This window comes from Nannospalax galili, unplaced genomic scaffold, assembly GCF_000622305.1.
Source record: "Nannospalax galili isolate Female #2095 unplaced genomic scaffold, S.galili_v1.0 scaffold104, whole genome shotgun sequence".
NCBI lineage: Eukaryota > Metazoa > Chordata > Mammalia > Rodentia > Spalacidae > Nannospalax > Nannospalax galili.
Window position 1 is genome coordinate 2132896 of NW_008353596.1, and position 20171 is coordinate 2153066.

The 20171-nt window shown below is 43.1% G+C and overlaps 1 protein-coding gene across 7 annotated transcripts in view; it reads right to left on the reverse strand.

The window, feature by feature from the left end:
- The window catches only part of Fbxw11 (F-box and WD repeat domain containing 11), a 141163-nt gene extending 127868 nt beyond the window's left edge, over positions 1-13295 (reverse strand). For 2 of the 7 annotated variants that reach the window (XM_017802641.2, XM_008850761.3), the window contains exons 1-2: positions 13027-13182; positions 2104-2263 (exon numbers count right to left, since the gene is read on the reverse strand). Coding sequence is in view for 5 of the 7 variants with exons in the window: in XM_029554859.1 (XP_029410719.1) it covers positions 13027-13071 (45 nt within the window). In the remaining 2 variants the exon portion in view is untranslated. Of the gene's footprint in view, positions 1-2103; positions 2264-13026 lie in introns of all 7 variants that reach the window. The other 5 variants (XM_008850760.3, XM_008850763.3, XM_029554860.1 and 2 more) reach the window with 3 other exon arrangements.
- Positions 13296-20171: the final 6876 nt, after the last annotated feature.

A 20171-nucleotide genomic window follows, 5' to 3' on the forward strand; every position in this document is an offset into this window, starting at 1 on the left:
AGGTGTGAGCTGCCACATCCAGCTGCAATAATTTCTTGAACTAAGAAAATGAGAAGCTGGAAAGATGGCTCAGTGGTTAAGAGCACTGGCTGTTCTTGCAGAGGAACTGGGTTCAATTCCCAGCACCCACCATAACAACCATCCATAACTCCAGTTCCAGGGGATCCAACACCCTCTTCTGACCACAACAGGCTTTGCATGACCTGGGTGCACTTACATACATGCAGGCAATACACACATATACATTAAAAAAAAAAAAAAATGGTACACAGTTTTAGTCTTCAACATCGCTACATCTACCTTGGTAACTGGATGGCACTCTACACTACAGTCCAGAGAACAGAGGGATTCTCTCATCTTTACATCTTCTTTATATCATCTTTTTATCTTCATATCTCATCTCAGCAGTTAAGAGAGCTAACTGTTCTTCCAGAAACAAAGGTTTCGTTCCCAGAATCTACACGGCAACTAATGTCAGTAACTCCAGTTTTAGGGGACGTAATGCCCTCTTTTGGCCTCCAAATGCATTGCACACATGTGATGCACTTACATACATGCAGGCAAAACACTCATATACATAAAATAAAAATAAATAAATCCAAAAACAATTTTTAAAGCACCTTTTAACATTTCGATGTATTGCGCCCCTCTTATGAACTTATAAACATCTAATGAACTGACTAAAACTCTCTTGGATTTTAATAAGTAGAGAACCAGAAATTATTACAACACCACATTCAAACAGTTAGGTAAGCACATTTTTTTTTTTCTTTTTTCTTTTTGAGACAGGGTCACCCTGTAGGCCCAGCTGACCTGGAAGCTTACCATGTAGGCCAGGCTAGCCTCAGTCTCAACAGAGATCTGCCTGTCTCTGCCTCCTGAGTGCTGGGACTAAAGGCATGTGCCAGCATAAGCATGTGTTTTTCAAGTGAAAATCGACTACACAGGAGTAAGGAGATGACTCAGTCAATAAAGTGCTTGCTACAAAAGCATGAAGACGTGTATTTGATCCTAAGCACCCATGTTAAAGAGCAAAACGATCAAAAACCAACCACGAAGTCTGGTGTGGTATAATGATCACTGATGAAGCAGAGGTCCCTGGGGCTCCCTGGCCAGCCAGTCTGGCAGAATCAGTGAGTTCCAGGTTCAGTGAGAGGCCTTGTCTCAAAAACTAAGGTGAAAGAGCTACTGAGAATGACACCTGATATCAAGCCCTGGCCTCCATTCGGACCCCCACATGCACACATGAGCACCTGAACTGAGAGAGCCGAGAGAGAGAAATGAGAATCCACTGTAAAAACTCAAAGTGAAAATCCAGAAGGCTAAAGTACAAACTTTAGCAAATGCAGTTAAAACAGACCGAGACACAAAGATCTAAGCTTAAACCTTGGCTTAGCCATTTGTCTAAGCCATTTACTAGCTTATGACCCTGAGTCACTTGCTTTTGCTTAGTACTTAAGAGCTTCATTTCACTATCTATAAAATGCACATTAAGAAAAACCACAAATGATGGTCAGCAGTACCTGGCACTTAGATGCTCTCAATCAGCAGTTGCCACAGGGAGTAAATCTTCCTGAGAAGACCCTCCAAAAGTTCTCACGAGACTACTACTTTACATGGTATCTTCAAAAAATAATCTGACCACATATTAATGATAAATCATGTGAGAAAATGCCATAAAATGAACACTTGGCTTATATATTTATAAGATATCTCCTCTAGCTCCAAAAAAATCCCTGTTTACTATATTCTCTGTTAAAATTCTGACTAGAAAAAATTTAAGCCCGTAACTGTACTTCTATGTATGTACACAAAGTTTTTACCAGTAATTCTGCCACAGAACCCTTCACTGATCTAACACACAAATACCTAATATTTCTTCCATTCCCTAGTAAAGGAGAAAAAGGATGGGTGTTGAAACAATGTCTTATTCTGTGGCCCAGGATGGCCTCAAATTCACTGCAATCCTTCTTTCTGCCTTAGGCTTCCAAGTGCTAGGATTAAGGTGTGAGTCACCACACTCAACTTTGAAAAGCTTTTTGTTTTTAAATTTTCTTTCAATGCGGTGAGTTCCACACAAAACAATGCAGGATAATCGCTTACCTGGAAACTAGTCTGTACTCGAGATCACCAGTCCAGAATGAATGGGGGACTCCCCTTCAGACTAGTCTGAGAAAAGACAGCAGTCAGGCAGCTTCCAAGATTCTTTCCGTTTACTGTTTCCAGCTTTCTTCAACAAAATCCCAAACATGCACTTCGGTAACTGTTGAAAGACAGAAAGCAATCCATACACCCACCATGGCACCAGTGGCAAATGAGAGCCACCAAGAAATGGAAAGAAGGGTCAAGAGAATAGTGGGTCTGAGGCATGGACCTTTGACATAAAAGGTCTGTGGCAGTATTCTTCACCTCATGTTGCGAGAAGAGGTCAAAATTCTTCATGTCAAACCATGAAATACAGCTACTATGTTCATTCATGATAAACACATACAAATTACAAATCAGAGTGGCTAGAAACTCGCCTACCATCCACATAAACTGTACCTGACCTTTCAACTACAATGAACTTCCTTATCAGTTTTCTAAGCCACCACGAAACGCATGTCAGCCAAAATGAAAATATGGGAGGGGTCAAATATCTCCCAATGAAGGTATTTACGTAAGTACCTGGCAAAGAAATCTTTTTGTTTGCTACTTAGAAGACATCAAAGCTACACACATTACTCAAATCCTTGATGCTCAACTGGAAAACAAAGCATTCTTAAGCACATGACAATGCAAGAGCGACCCTACGGTTCAATGAAGGCCTATACCCCACAATGTATGGCCAGTCCTCAGATTACCTAAGGAAATAATGAAGAGCATAAGAAGTCATTTACAAGAGACATCTAGAAATACTGAGGTCCATCCAAAATCTATCAACATTCTTTTTCATCCATGTGAGCTTTTCCATTAGACTGCAAACTCTAAAAAAAACTATAAAAGAAAAAGACTTATTAAATAAGATGACAAAGGGAAAAAACCTAGAGACTGAACTTACATGCACAGAAGACTGCTACTTCCTAAATTGCCTCAGTTTGTTCCTGTAGTAATTAAATATCTTTATTGAAGGGTTGTTCATGGGCCAGGCCCTTGTATATTAATTACCCACATATAATTCGCAAAATACAGCAGAAAGAACTTCTCCTGAGTCCCACAGCTACAAGTGGTAAAGCCAGGCATAAAGCATTGCCACCTCTTAAGTTCAAGGGTCAGACAGCCCATTATTCTTGGGACAGAAGAAACTAAGCATTACTCTCAGAAGTCCTAAGTTAATGGAACTACAAAAATACAGAGGGGTTAAGTAAAAATTTCAGGCTCACTGACTGAAAGAACAAACTCCACAGATCAGTCCACATTAAAAAGCATTCCATTCATTACCAAAGAGCCATGCAATTATAAGGCCCATAACACTGATGTTAAAACGAAAACATCGCAAAGGTAGTTTTGTTCTTTTTGTGTTAACAGCAAACTATGTTCAAGACAAAGAATCTCTAATCCTTCTGAACTCAAGTAATTTTTTTAATTCTAAGATGTATCAACAGTCTGCAGACAATAACTAAAAGATGTGTCTTTTCACATTCTGGACACAGCAACTTAAGTCCAATACCTATCTATGATTAACCTCACCATAGTGCTCTGATGGAACTATCTTAGTCCTCACAACTTACAGGAAAGTAAAACACCAAACAAAGAATGCACTGTTCCCTTGAGTCAAGAATGAACAACTGGAGGGCTGAGGATGTGATAGTGCGCATGTATGAAGTCTTAGGGCCTGCCCATGGTACCAAAAAGTGCATCAGGCACTTCTGTCACCCCAGCACTCTGGAGGTGGAGGTAGGAGTATCAGGAGTTCAAGGCCATCCTTAGCTACATAAGCAAGTTCCAGGCCAGTCCAGGATACATGAGACCCTCCCTCAATAAATTAATTAAACTGGAAATCCTATTTTGACAAAAGTATCCAATGAACTCCAGCCAGCAGTTAACTGCTAAAGCAATGCAAGATGCCTTTTTAAGCAAAGCACAACTTACTTATATCCAAAATGCAGGACAGGTGATAACAAACCACAATCACTTCCCCAGTCAACTTGTTTCTTACAACCATTTGAATCCTCTGGCCTTTCCCTGTGAGTTAATTTTTCACACTTCCCTTCAAAGAACTCGCTCTCCAATGCCTAACTAGTGGCCAGCCTTATGTAAGATTAACAGATGGGAGACTGGGAGTATGAGGACGAGTTCTTCCTACTTGTGCCTCTTTTCTCTCTCAAGTGGTCATCTCAGATAACCAAAGTATACTTTACTATTAGTTCTTAAAAGTGGTTAAACGTCTCAGCTTAACTCCTTAGAAAATAAAAACCAATGGGTACTGTGAAAAGCTCCTTTTTCAATAGTAGAGCCCACACCTTATCTTTCCTTCTCCGTGACCAGAGGCCTTCCACACTTGCTGGAACAAGCAGTTTTCTTTTGTTCCTCCATTCTTGTTACTACCCCAGTTTTTTCTTCACTGCCCTCTATGCTGTGAAGGCCTTTTATTTATTTACTTTTTAAAATTACATGTCTATGGATGGACATGTGCACGGGAGTGCAGGTGCCCACTGAAGCCAGAGGCATCAGATCATCAGGTATAGTTGCTAGGAATTGAACTTTACCGCTCTTATCTTAACCACTGAGCCATCTCTTCAGCCCCCTGTGAAGAAAGTCTCAATGTAGGCTAACCAAGAAAGGGAATTTCCTAAACAAGCTTCCTCCTAGTGTCACAGAATTTTACACAAAAGTTTATGTTTGTTAAAACAGTAAATAAGGTCAAGGTTAGAGACACTACTGGATTGTCAGGTCTTCCTAGTCAGTCATTTGCCTACAAAGACAAACTTCCTGTTAAGCAACTGTGATCAAGCAGAAACTTAACAGACCGTAACAAGTTCGTTCTTGACCAACAGGTTTTTCTCCCATTGTCAACGAATTCAATTAACAATAATACAGCCCAGAAGGAAACCTTGCTTATTCTATTAAAGGTCAAAATTACCAGCTTTGCTATAAGAATTAAAAAAATCTTAACTTCACAAATTAGAATACTCAACATGCACACATGTTAATCACCAGTCCCTTTCTACTAGGATACCTAACACAGGGCTGGAAGTGAAGGGTTCTCTCTGTAGTACTAGCAAAAGGTCTAATCTGATCAACTGGTAGTTCTCTTACTAAGCATCATAGTACCGCCCAAATTCTCCAAACCATAGTATAAGATTTTATCATTTCTCTCAAAGAATGGCTCACTGAACTTATGGGCAACTCAACAGTAGGCCTCTACAAGTACATACAGACATATTATATACAGATAGCTTTACAAATAAATATATGCACATGGCTCAAGGAAATGTTAAACTTTTTGCACAAGTCTTGATTTTGCTTTATAAAATACAGGGTGCTGAAGGCTTGCCAGGGCGGCACACACTTATAATCCTAACACTTGGGAGAATGAGGCCGGATGGCCTCAAGTTTGAGGCCAGCCTGGGCTACAAAGTGGGTTCAAGGCTAACCCGGGCTATGTAGTAAGATTGTCTCAAAAGTTTTAAAGCAATTTTTTAAAAAATTAATAAAAAAGGAGTGAGGGAACCAGCAAGATGGCTCAGTGGGTTTGCTATGCAAGTCTAGCCATCTAAATTCAATATCTGGAACTCATAAAATTCAGACAGAGAGAAATAATTACACAAGTTGTCTTCCAACCACATGAACGCCATGGCACGTGTGTGCACGCATACAAACACACTGCACATACACATCATGCATATACACACATCAAAATAATGTATAATTTTTTAAGAGAAGCCGCATTCAAGTATGGTAGTGCATACCTGTAATCCAGCACTCAGGAGGCGGAGGCAGGAAGATTGTAAATTTAAAGCCAGCCTAAGCAACTTAGCAACTGTCTCAAAAATTAAAATTTAAAGAGTCCCTGTACTTGTGGGTAGAGTTAGTAAGGCCACCCCCTCTCCAAGTCCTTCCATATACATCTCCTTGAACCCTTCCCAATAGTTCAGAGGGATACGTAGGTTTTTGTATCTGTACAGATAAACTAGAGTGAGATATCCTTTAGGGTCATATAGCTAGCAAGTTGCAGAGTTGGGATATAATCAGGTGTTTTACCCTACAGCTTATGTCCTTCCTGCTAGTTAAATCAGGAGGGAACCTTTACAACCTATCAACTGTTTGGCAAATTCTCACCAACAGATAGAAAGGGAAATTTAGTTTTCTCAATTATTTACTAACACCCAGTCTAGAATGCATATAAATCAATCTGTATCTATGAGTCCAGACACGATAGTTAAATGTCTATACGTGTCCTGTGTGCCACCTGCCACTTTCTACTTTCTCTTACAGTCTCTCTTCTATTCAACTCCATCTTTGTCTTAAAATTATTAAAAGATGGACTGGAGAGATAGTTCGGCGTTTAAGAACACTGGTTGTTCTTGCAGAAGACCTGGGTTCGAATCCCAGCACCCAAATGGCAGCTAACAACTGTCCATAACTCCAGTTCCAGGGGCTCCAATGGCCTCTTCTGTCCTCCGCAGGCATTGCACGACACAGCTATACTTACCTACATGCAGGCAATACACTCATACACATAAAATAAAAATAGTAACAAAGTTATTAAAAGAAAAATCTTAAACCGTTTCTTAAAAGAAGCCACCACTATTCATTGAAATCAGTAAGTATCCACTGAGCACCTATGTGCATAGAGCTGAAGGAGTAAAGAATCACCTGCCAGACACAACCACAACTCTGTGCAGCATTCAGCAAATGATGGTATGCATCCACAGACGTTAAGATTGTTGAGAATTAGTAACACATGGAATTTTCCAGAAATGAAGTTGACTAAGATAAAGGCAACACCTATGAAAACTATCAGCACTTAATGAATAACCACAAGAGACTACTGTGCATGAACCACACCGCAGGAGCACACTGCATGGATCCCACTGCAGGAGTACAGTGTATGTGACACACTGCAGGAACACACTGCGTGAAGCCCACTGAAGGAGTACAGTTTGTAACACACTGCAGAAGTACAATGTGAAAGGGCTCTGTGCCAGAGGAAAACAAATAAGGCTCATCTCTTCCCAAGAACACTTTACCATTTAATGGAGGACACAAGCAAGCAAGTACAGCACAGGACATGCTATGTACTACCAGATAATACAAATGCCAGAATTCACTCATTTCATTTGAGGATCACCTCATGGAAGTAGGGCCACATATCCAAACAAGATGGTATCTGCCACCATAACACAAGTGACATTGAAGAGGTACCATCAATTATGTTTCCTAGGCACAAGCAGAAGATTGCTGAGGTGTGGACTAAGCCAATTTGGCCAGGGGCTCAGGGATGGAGCCCTTTCAGTAAACAGCAACAGCCTTCAATAAATGGGCTTAGGGCATTTTATACAGAGCTGACACAGGAAAATATGAGCAGAATTTGTAGGCCCATGGCCCTCCAAACTCCAGCAGGCATACAGAAGTGAAGAAAGTGGGAAGAAAAACCAGAGGGAGACTGGGATCCGAAGAAAAACCAAAGTACAATCAGTAGGCCTGGAAGTGCTTCCTTTCTCCAGGATCCCAGAGAGGCCAAGCAGAAAATGGTTTCTAGCATTCAATAGACCCAAACAGCACGACTCAGAAGGACATATGTGCTAGTCTAGGAATCTACATTAATGGCCTAGTGAGTGTCCTGGGCTAGCTCTGTTTACAGGGTGGACAGACCACAGCAGCTGGGGCAAAAAGGGCCAAGACCAGTGCAGGAATGGTGATCCTTGTCACATCTTGAGAGGGCGTTTAGCCCTCTGCAAATCCACAAGCAGCCATTTATATATTGGAGCCACAGCCTCTTTCAACAGGTCAAAGAGGCCTGTAAATATACATGTGGTTTATTTCATTAGGAACCTACTGAAACCTGCATCTATTTAATCAATCACATTGGTAAGTTAGCAGCCACTAGCAATATATGCGGGCAAGTGGCAGTAACAAAGATCCAATTTCTGGATAGACTCATTAAACGACCCTACTTGCCTCTCTTAGTCAAAGACAGGAAGGAAGAAAAAAACGAATCAAAGAGAAAAATTAGCAATCATCTATCTTATCTGTTTCTTTCGTCACCTTAGCTGTGGCCTGGCTGTGCTTCAACAGCTCTAACATCAGCATTGTCACACTTTCTTAATGAGGACCAACATACTTTAATCTACATTACTTTATCCATCTAAGAGCTAAAGCAGAAAGGAAATGACTCACATAAGGTCACTTAGCAGTGGGGAATCTTTCAACAGCTAATAACAGAGTATAAGTTGTCCATTAATTGTGTAAGGAGGGAACAGTTCTGCTCACACCCGTGACACATGATTATCATCACTAAACATTAAAAAATAATTACTTATTTATTTTGTGTGTGTTATATGCGTACGTGTATGAGCACCCACATGTGCAGGTCAGAGGACAATTTTCAGTTGTTTGTTACCTCCTTCTACCATGTGGGTCCCAGGGATCAAACTCTGGTGGTCAGGCTTGGTGGCAACTGCCTTTACCCATTGAGTCATCTTACCAGCCTCTGTCCTTAAACTTTTAACATCAATTTCTGCTATCTTCTTAGGGGAAGAACTAACCATCTTTCACTCTCAATTAGCAGCTCCAGTAAGTGCTTTCTAATGAGTGACTGATATCAAGTCATGTTCCCAACTCAATAGATAATAAATGTGATACACAATGCAGTTTGCATTCTTTCCAGTGAAATTCTCCAAACTAGACATTACTTGGTTAAACTTTGCATATTTCCAAAATGGATCACTACTCTTCTAAGAACACTGATTGTTACAAGCCAGAAGTTTGAAAAATAGGTCCAAAGTAGTAAAGCCAATATAAAGCAGTGAAAGCCATATGGTAAAGTACTCACACTCAGCAACTGTAAATATAGTTGTCTCAATCAAGAGATCATTTATAAGGACTGGAAAGATGGTTCAGTAGTTAAAAGCACTCACTGCTCTTCTAGGACACAGGTTTGGTTCCTGGCACCCACACAACAGCTAACACCTATTCTTAAATCCAGTTCCAGGGTATTGGACGCCCTCTTCTGGCCTCTGTGGGCACCAGGCACACATATGGTATACTTACATATAATGCTGGCAAAACATTCATACACATAAAAATTGTTTTTAAAAAATTTCTTAAGCATTCATTTATAGTCTGCTGAGAGTAGCGCATGAGCCAGTTATCCCAGCACCTGGAATGTGGAGGCAGAAAGACTGTGAGTTCAAGGCCAGCTTCAGCAAGGGAGACAGGCAGGGAGAGAGGGACAGAAGAGAGTAAGAAAAGGGGAAGGGGGAGAGAGAGGGGAGAGGCAGGAGACAGTGGAGAGAGGAGGAGAAAAAGCATTCCTGATCTTTATTAAAGTCTGAATCCTGTGCAGAGTGTTAAAGACAGAAACACTTTTGTAGACCCATGCCTCAGGGAGTACTAAATCATAAAGTGGCTGGTTGTGGTGTTGTGTAGCTTTAATCCCAGCACTTGGGAAACAGAGGCAGGCAGATCTTTGTGAGTACAAAGCTAGCCTGGTCAACATGGCAAGTTTCAAGACAGCCAGGGCTACATAGTGAAAATCTGTTTTATTAAAAAAAAAAAAAAAATAGGGGCCGGAGAGATGGCTCAGAGGTTAAGAACACTGACTGTTCTTGCAGTTTTAACCCCTTCTCCTCCTTCAATCATGTTAGTTTGAGGTCAATATTAAAAATAGTTTTAACTGACTTCTGGAAACTAATTTAAATGCAATGAATACAAAAAGTCATATGCAGCTAGATTTTGAAACATTACCATTCCTTCCTTTGATCCCAGACTTCATCAATGGCTAAGCACTTGCTGTATTTACTATGTTAAAATAAATGCCTATAGTTATGAAAAAGGTGGTCTAAGAGTATAAACTAGGGGCTGGAGAGATGGCTCAGCAGTTAAGAACATTGGCTGTTCTTGCAGAAGACCCAGGTTCAAATCCTAGTACCCACATGGCAGCTAACAACTGTCCATAACTCCAGTCCCAGGGGATCCAACAGCCTCTTCTGTCCTCCACGGACATTGCACAACATGGGTGCACTTACCTACATGCAAGCAATGCACGCATACACATAAAATAAAAATAATAAAAATTTTTTAAAAAGAGTGTAGCCGGGCGTGGTGGCACACACCTGTAGTCCCAGCACTTGGAAGGCAGAGGCAGGCGGATCTCTGTGAGTTCAAGGCCAGCCTGGTCTACATAGTGAGTTCCAGGACAACTGGGGCTACAGGGAGACCCTGTCTCAAAAAGACCAAAAAAAAAAAAAAAAAAAGAGAGTAGAGAGAAAAATCCTTAAAAAAGCCGGGTGTGGTAGTGCACACCTTTAATCCCAGCACTCAGGGGGCAGAGGTAAGTGATCTCTGTGAGTTCAAGGCCAGCGTGGTCTACATAGTGAGTTCCAGGACAGCTGGGGCTACAGGGAGACCCTGTCTCAAAAAGACCCCCCCCAAAAAAAAATCCTTTAAAAACATTTTAAATTGATCATAATTGGTAAAATTTTACTATTAAATTTCTAAGAACGCTACAGTAAAATTCAATTTTTTTTTGAGACAGGGTTTCTCTGTAGCCCCAGATGGCCTGGAACTCACCATGTAGACCTGACTGGCCTTGAACTCACAGAGATCCACCTGCCTCTGCCTCCCGAGCGCTGGGATTAAAGGCATGAGCCACCATGCCTGGCCTAAAATTCAATTTATAATGTCCTCAGTTGGGTGTGTCTTCAAATTAATGACTACATAAAATAGTACTACATAAAATGCAAACAATCCCACAGGGCTTCAAGGATGCTAAGAATGTGCTTTACCACTGGGAGCCCTAAAACTCAAACCTTTTCAGGTTACAAGCATAGAAAGTTATATAACTTTGGGAAATTTGAGCCAATGAGTCTTTCTCTAGTCATATGCTCAAGGGCTGTGCCTTGGATTAACAGTATTTCTTCTAATTCTTTTAAAAATGAAGACACTTTGGTTGTTTCTTTCAGTGAATGTGAAGAAAAGCAGAACAGGTGTATGGACCACACACCTTTTCAATATAACCACACTGTAAGCAGATATAAGAAGATGGACTATGTATCATGCTCTTTAAGGTATCTTACAAAAACAGGGAGCAGTAAGATGGTTCAGCAGGGAAAGTCACTTGCCAAAAGCCTAGACACATTCAGTTCAATCCCTAAATCCCATATAAAGGTGGAAGTAGAAAACTGATTCCGCAAAGCTGTCCTCTGACCTCCACATGGTATGTACACTGTACATACAATACATAAATAAGTTAATTTTATATTTTGCCAAAACAATCTACTACAAAAGTTGCCCAAATTATTGGAGTCAACAGTTTGATGCTGAAAAGGAAACATTAGTAAGATCAAAACCCCACAAGTGACAGAATCCCTTTGAAAACAACCACACACAACACACACACAAATCAGATACTAGAAAGTTTTTCCTCCTGATTTTAAAGTTTCCCTCACTCACCCACCCCTAACGTTCAGCAACTCCAGCTCTGAAAATTGTGCAAAGGACAGCAAATATTAAGCTACCTCCATATTTACGCTATCACTTCCATTTTTTTTCAAGCATGTATCTCAACTCCCGGAATAACATTGCCCACAGAAACCATGTAGCTATCCAACAGACTTTCAGTGTCACCATTTATTATTTATAGCATTAAATGGGGGAAGTGGCTCTGATGTCACCAACCCTACCCAGTGGAATCACTGACTCAATAAACATTTTCACATTGGAGAAAAATCTGGCGAGAAAACATTTCGCTAGGTTAAAACGGTTTCTTTCACCTTTCCTCTCAATCCTGGGGTAGACAGAAGTTGTCACTGTGTTAGCAGAGATACAAAGAAACTGTCAAGGTTTCCACAGGAAGAAAACCCTGTGCCTGTCCATTTGCAGAGGCCGACTTCCTCCGGAGAGTCGGGTTTGATTTCCCTCAAGCTCAAATTGGCAGGTAATACCAGCCATATTTTATTTCTTACACTAATTAGCAAATTCTTCACTTTCACTAACCACTCACTCACGGTCCTGTTTCCAAAAGACCCTTCAGGCACCAAGTCCTAGGTCGGAAAGAAGTTATGGGGTGTCCGTGGACCAGGGAGACCTGACCAATGTAGCTATCAATGATTTCTAATAGAAAAGTGATCATCGCTTCTCTGGAAACCAAAAATTCTTTTTTTTTTCCCCAAGATGAAAGCACTGATGGTAGTATTGAGGGCGACCCCCTCCCCCCTTCTCCCTCATTTCCCAAACCGTAAAGTTACGGTTTCCCTTTCCTGGGGGATGGAATCCAGAGTACCTGGGGCCTGGCTATACAAACATCCCTCCCGCAGGGTAAGAAACCCTTTGTCCAAGGAGCCCGACACCACGGGGGCCCAGAAAAAAGGGGCCTTCTCCTCTCAGCCTCAAACCCGAGGGCATCCTAGCATCCCAGCCCTGTAAGGCCTCAGTCGGCATCCACAGAGCCGGAGTTTGGGGAAAGGGTGCTAAGCACCCCCCCACCCCCGGACACCGAGGCCGAAGCGGCCGGAACCGGTCTCCGACTCCCTCCCACCACCATCACATTCGGCCTGAGAGCGGCTGAGGAGCGCTATGCGGGCCCAGCCGAAGAAACACAGGGAAGAAACAAGAAAAATATTCCCTTCTAAGAAGAGAATGCGATGCTCAGGCGAGTGTGATCCGAGGGTCCCTCAGGAACCTGGGAGGGTCGCCCGAGACCGGCCAGAGTTCGCCGGGGAGGGGCGGCCGTGGGCCGGGCCGGCGCCGCGCTGGGCCAGGCCACCGCAGGAGGGGACCGGCCTGGTCGGGCCGTGGGCAGCGAGGGCCGGCCTGGCGGACGCGGAGGTGGGCAGGCCCCCGGCCGGCCGGAAGAACGGAGGGCTCGCGGGCCGCACTCACCATGAGCTCGATGGTCTTGTCCTCAATCACCGAGTCGGGCTCCATGGCGGCCCTGGCGGCCCCGCCTCGCTCTCCCCGCGCAGCAACGAACGGCCCGGGCGGAGGAGGCAGCGGCAGCGGCAGCAGCGGAGGCGGCTCTCGCACCGACTCTAGCTGCCAGCCCGCCCGGGCCGCCGGCAGCTCCGCCCTCTTCCTCGGCGGACGCAGGACGCACAGAGAGAACTACAACTCCCGGCAGCCGCCGCGGCTTGCGCGGCCTTGTGGGATCAAGAAGCCGCCCGGCCCACTCTCCCGAAGGGCCCAAGCAAGGGTGTACGCCGTACGGAGCTCCGGCCTGGGAGTGCAGGAAGTGCAGGAGAATTTAGGGATTGCTTGCAGTAGAGCCTCGCGAGCGCTGCGACTACTTGTCCCAGAAAACCCCGCGCGCGAGTTCTCCTTCCGGCTGGTTTCTCCCCACTTCCTGGCAGCCCAAGGGTGCTAAGGTAGATCCGGACGGAAACTCCAAGGCAACTCCTTACTTGTCAGAGATCTTTCTGTGCGACCGATTTCCGCACATGCGCGGTGGCTGCCCACAGCGCTCACCGGCCGCCTAGGTAGCTGTGCTGCGGTACCCGGTGTGTAGCTGTTGGTAGGGGCAGGTGGTGGAGACTGGGGGGTTCCAGGTGCGTTAGGAGGTGTGGGATGGGGTCCGCGAGCCACAGGACACAGACAAGGGAGGGAAGCAAGTGCCAAGAGGATGGACAGCCCAGGACCGAGGAGTTTGGAGACTGAGTTAGGAAACCAGGTATATGGAGATCTGCTGACCGTACACTACACTTGACTGGGAGGAGCTGAGAGATGAAGAGTCTGTAAATTGAGCTCTCTTACTCGTTGGTTCAGAAAACATTTATTTATTTACTTATTTATTTATTATTTATTTATTTTAGCATCCAGCTTCTCCTGAGTACTGCCATAAACACTGGGGAGTCAACTTTCAACATGACAGGCGAAGCCCTTGTTCTAAAATTTTAGTGCAGTGAAAGCAGGTGTTAACCAAGACTAATAGGTGCTGTGAACACAACTGGAGACTTCTAGTGGACCCTGCCTCCAACCCTGTGACTTTCACCAAGTCTGTCGGTACCCTCTAACCAGAATCTTCCAGAAACACACTGATACAGTTGAACAAGATGGGTTTATGTCTGGTTGGAGTAGGAAAGAACACCCATCATGACAAATCATGGGCTTCTCAGTAAGAGACCTTAGGTAATGCACAAGAGGATTCAAGAAAGCTCTGGAGTAGATGCTGTCAGGAAGTGGGAGTAATTCTATAATTGGACATCTCCATCTTATCTGAGGGAAGAAAATAATAGATTGAGGCTAAAGCTGTAATTGGTGGCAGCCTTTTCTACCAGTCAGATTAGGGTGTTGAGTCTTTGTATGTGTGTGTCTTAATGTTTATGTTTCATCTGTATTCACACATGATTACAGAGTGGACTTGTTTTTGTCTTGCTCCATCTAGGTTGCAGTATGGCCTTACCAGATGTTGATGTTCTGTGAAGCTGTTTAGTTTTACAGAACAGAAGGCCTGGCTGTAAGGGCCAGTCTCAGGCAATTGTCAAGTAATATTAGGGCCTGGCTGATTATCAAGCCTACTTCCAAATGTCAGAGGCTGCTGTTTTCCTTCTCAAGTGTTTTTGAATTTTCTGCCCCTGGAAAGTGAAGAGACTGGACAACTTAGTATTCTTTCCATTTCCAAAGACTAAGGTATTACAGTTATTTGTATGCATTTAGGGCATAGTATAAGTTCCTTGCAGTTAGAATTTGAAATTTCATAGTCTATCTGGTGACAAGCAGAGAGAATACAAAGAAAAGCAACCAAAAAAACTCAGAATTGGTGATATCACTGACTTGTCTGAATTTCACCAGACCCTTTTGCCTATCTGGACTTGGGACAGTTGGTAGTAAAACAAAGTAAGATTAAACAACCCATTTCAGTTACCTGTTGCTACTTAACAAACCATTGCTAGACTTAGTAGCTTAGAATAACTGGTTAACCAACTACTGCATGGGTTAACCAAGCTCATCTGGACCAACATGAGGTTACACATGGAAAACTCATTCAAAATGATTTCTCATCCTCTAGGGTGTCTCTTTTCCATTGGCTTCTTATCATTCAAGCCTCTAAAGGGTGGCTTAGCAAAGGACAAGCCCATCAACAAATTCTTATCAAACTTTAATTGCACCATACTTGCTCCTGCCCCAGTGGCCAAAGCAAGTCATATGAACAAGCCCACAGTTAAGTGTGGGAAGGTTCTAGGCAAGGATGTGAATACAGAGAGTCATATTTCAATAGAGTCCACCTATGTAATAGCTAGCTAAGACTTTGAAAGTCCCAGCACATCGGGTATATAGTACACAGGGGACACATAGAGGTCACATGCTGCTTATGAACTTCTCCTGCATGTTATCTTACACCATCATGTTCATTGTTTTTTTTCATTTTGTTTTGTTTGTTGGTCTTTTTGAGACAGGGTCCCCTGTAGCCCCAGCTGGCCTAGAACTCACTATGCAGACCAGGCTGGCCTTGAACTCACAGAGATCTGCCAGCCTCTGCCCCCAAGTGCTAGGATGAAAGATGAAAGGTGTGCATGTGCCATCACACCTGGCTATGTTCATTGTCTTTAAACATTAGCATTTACCTAACATGCAAGGTCCTGGGTTCAATCCACAGCACTTCAAATATAAATTGATTTGCCAGACATGGTAGCACATGCTTTTAATCCCACTACTTGGGAGGCAGAAGTAAATGGATCTCTGTGAATGCAAGGCCAGCCTGATCTACATATCAAATTTCAGGCCAGCCAGGGCCACATAGTGAGACCCTGTCTCAAAAACAATAAATAAAAATGAATTGATTAGTTAATTAGCAAGTGTTTCACATTTTAGGGGAAGAGGGTGCTAGAGAGCTGATTTAGCAGTTAAGGGCATGTACTGCTCTTGAAGAGAACCTGAATTCAGTTCCCAGCATCCACATCAGACTACTTATAACTGTAACTCCACTGGGAATCCAAAACCCTTTTCTGGCCTCTCCAGGCACCTGCACTCATGTGCACTACCCTCATATAGACATATATGCGTAATTAAAAAATAAATCTTTAAAAAATTTCACATTTTGCTGGGTGTGGTGGTACACGCCTTTAATCCCAGCACTCAGGAGGCCGAGGAAGGTGGATCTCTGTGAGTTCAAGGCCAGCCTGGTCTACATAAAGAGTTCCAGGCCTGCTGGGGCTACAAGGAGACCCTCTGTCAAAAAGACAAAAAAAAAAAAATTTTTTTTTCACATTTTAAATCTGTGTTGCAGCTGGGAACTGGACTCAGGTCCTCTGCAAGAGCAGCCAGTGCTCTTAACCACTGAGCCATCTCTCCAGCCCCCACTCCTTGTTGTCTTATATGTGTCACAGTCCATTTTCTGCTGCTATACCAGAATACCTGAGAATGGATGACTTATAAAGAGGTCTATTTAGAGCATGGCAAGAGCATGGTGCAGCATCTACTTGGCATCAGTGAGGATTTTCTATTGGGTCATGGCAAACAAAGGGTATCACTTGGCAAGATAGGGCAAGCTAGAGAAAGTTCACTTTCACAGCCAAGCAACTCCTTCAGTAACCCACGAATCCATGAAGGGATTAAATAATTTATGAAAGCAGAAGGCCTCAATGACCCAAGCAGCTCACCCCTCACAGTGGGGATCGAATTCAACAGGAGCTTTGATGGGACATGCAAACCATCACCCTATGCATGCTTCTCATCTGAGTGTAAATTCATAGACATTTGAGTTTGCAACCCCTTTCTGGAGTAGGAACAATAGAGTATCACAGAGTTTCTGCCCTTCTGTTGAAGTCATCTGCCTCCTCAAAAGAAAAACAATAATATTGGCTCAAATTCCAAAAGCTCTGAGAGATTAAAAATTCATGTTTATGCTGGGCGTGGTGGTGTACACCTTTAATCCCAGCACTTGGGAGGCAGAGAGGCAGCAGACCTCTTGAGTTCAAGGCCAACCTGGTCTACATAGTATTTTTTTAATTTATTTATTTTTATTTTACGTGTATGTACCCGTGTCGTGCAGTGCCCACAGAGGTCAAAAGAGGCTGTTGGATCCCCTGGGACTGGAGTTATGGACAGTTGTTGGCTGCCATGTGGGCGTTGGGATTCGAACCCGGGTCTTCTGCAAGAACAACCAGTGTTCTTAACTACTAAGCCATCTCTCACCAGCCCCCTCAGATATTTTTATTGCTTCAGGTTTGATGCCACCTGGTGATCAGATCTGCTCATAGACAAAGACAGAAAGTCTTAAGGCAGTTTCCTCCCAGATCTTCAGACAGCTTCCCACCAAGGCTTGCAAGACGTGCTAACAGTAAAGAGGTTGCGGGGCTGGAGAGATGACCCAGCAGTTAAGTACACTGGCTGCTCTTGCAGAGGATCCAGTTTGATTCCCAGTGCTCGCATGGTGACTTATAACCATCCATAACTCCCAGTTCCAGGAGAATCTGACGCTCTCTTCTGACCTCCCTCAAGCATTACACTACATGGGTGCACTTACACATGTGCAGGCAAGACACAAAATAAAAATAATAAAATATTTTTAGAACAACAATGAAGAGGTTGGTACAGATCCATGACCTTTAGGACAACACTGAGGCCCTAATAGACATCAGAAGTGTTTACATTGTACAGTGACAGAAAGGGGCATATGCCACAGGTGACACAAAGGGGTCTAGGGTTGCACTCCACAGTCATATATGTTCATTTTTCTGCAGCAGCCCATATGTGTGCCTTTTAGCATCAGCTCCAAACCCATCCATCCTTGACGTATTTTGAGATGCTGGAGCAAATGAGATTGATTTCACTTTGTCAGCAGAGAACATTAGCACAGCAGAATGAGGGGACTTCCAATCCTGCCTCCAGTCACTTCCTTTTCCTCTTGCTTTGGTGGCCTAAGGCAGTAAATGGCTTACAAAGCTGTCCCTCAGGTGTGCTCCCTCTCCTGCTTCATCTCCATCTCCCTCTCTGCCTCTTAATATCTGTCGGTATCTCCCTGTTATGTTCAGTGGCACCTCAGTAGGGTTCCAGCTTACCCAGCCTTGACCTGTGCCACTTCAACAGACTTGATTAGAATTTGCCACTATTGGGTTCCTGACTGTCAGAAACTGTGAAATCATGTTTGTCCTTTTTAAGCTGTGCAGAAGATGTCACGTGGCTATAGATAACTAATAGAGGTGTGGTATAGGGGGAGCCAACTCATACTGGACTATATGAGACCACCTTTAATCAAAATAACACAAACTTATTATAGGACTTTCCTTTTTTGGTTGTTTATATTATTTATTTTGTGGAGAGAGAGAGAGAGAGAGAGAGAGAGAGAGTTATAGCCACATGTGTGTATGGGTGTATACACAACACATGGAAGCCACAGTAGGTCATCAGGTGTCTTCCTCTGTTGCTCTCCACCTTACTTTTTGAGACAGGGTCTCGCTCTGAATTTGAAGTTCACTGTTTTCAGCTAGGCTGACTGGCCAGTGAGCTCCTGGGATCCCCTTGACATTGGGGTTACAGATGCTCCCGGCTCTCCCTGGCTTTTACAAGGGTGCTGGGGATTCAAACTCAAATCCTCTTACACAATAAGTGTTCTTACCCATGATCCATTCATTCCCTGAGCTCCATGACTTTCCCTTCTTAAAACTACTGTTGAAGATACTCATGAGTGGCATTTTAAAACAGTATATTTTGTTCCATGATAAATTTTCTAAATTCCAATATATTAGAGGAAGGGAGATTAAAGAGTTTGATTCAGAACATTTCCAAGTAACATTTTATGAAACCAATAAGAGACAGTTAGTAAGACAGTAGAAATGATTTTAAAAACCTATTTTATCCATATGACCAGCTTCTATCTTTATCCATCTATAGAATCAAAAAATAATAATAATAATTGTCAGAAAGACAGGGTCTTAATTTGGCTGACTGGTGAAGAGTAACCTTGCCAATAATGGGTATAAGGTGAGTTCAATCTTTAGTTCCACAACTGTTAGAAAAATACGTTGTTGGGGGGCGGAGTTGGTTTTTGTTCTTTTGGAGGGTTTTTTGGTTTTGGTTTTTTTTTTTTTTTGGTCGTTTTGAGACAGTTTCCCTGCAGCCCAAGCTGACCTGGAACTCACTATAGAGACCAGGCTAGCCTTGATCTCACAGAGATTGACTGCCTCTGCCTCCCAAGTGCTGGAGTTAAAGGTGTACACCACCACACCCGTATTTTTAGAAAAATACTTTTTAAAGCACAAATGCAAAAACTTTTTCAATTTATTGGCAAATACACAGTGAAACTGAAATTTGTATTTTCCAAACTTTCTTTGAGCTTACGTTAAATAAGACACTGCCAAATAAGACAGAAGGTTGTCTAGAACCCACTATGCCACAGTAGCAAACTAGCCCTGTGTATCCATCAAAACTCAGTCAGAGGTGGGGTGACACATGCCCATAATCCCAGCACTGGGGAGGCAGAAGCAAGAGAGTTAAAAGTTCAAGGCCATCCTCACCTTCCTCAGCTACATAGTGAGTTCAAGACCCTGTCTCAAAAAAAAAGAGAATAAATCAGGGGTCAGCGAGATGGTTCAGTGTGTAATGGTCCATGCTGCCAAACCCAACAACCTGAGTTGTATTCCCAAGATCCACCAGGTGGAAGGAGAGAATAGACTCCTGCAAATTGTCCTCTACACACACACACACACACACACACAGAGGACATACACACCTACATATATACAAACACAAAATAAATATACTTTTTAATGTGTGTATATATGTATGTGGGCATGTGCATGTGGATGCCCACGGAGGCCAGAGGCATTGAATCTTTTTGGAGCTGGTATTGCAAACCATTGTGAGTCACCTGATGTGGGTGCTGGGGAACTAAACTCAGGTGTTCTGGAAGAGCAGTAGGTGCTCTTAACCACTGAGCCATCTCTCCAGCCCCAAAATAAATACATTTTTAAATAAAAAAAAATCAACAAGAGTGTATTAAGTGATTTTTTTTAAACAAAGAGCTGACTTTATGTGTCTGGTCATACTAAGTGCTCTTCTTCACAGTCCACGCTGGATCTCAGAGAGGGGTA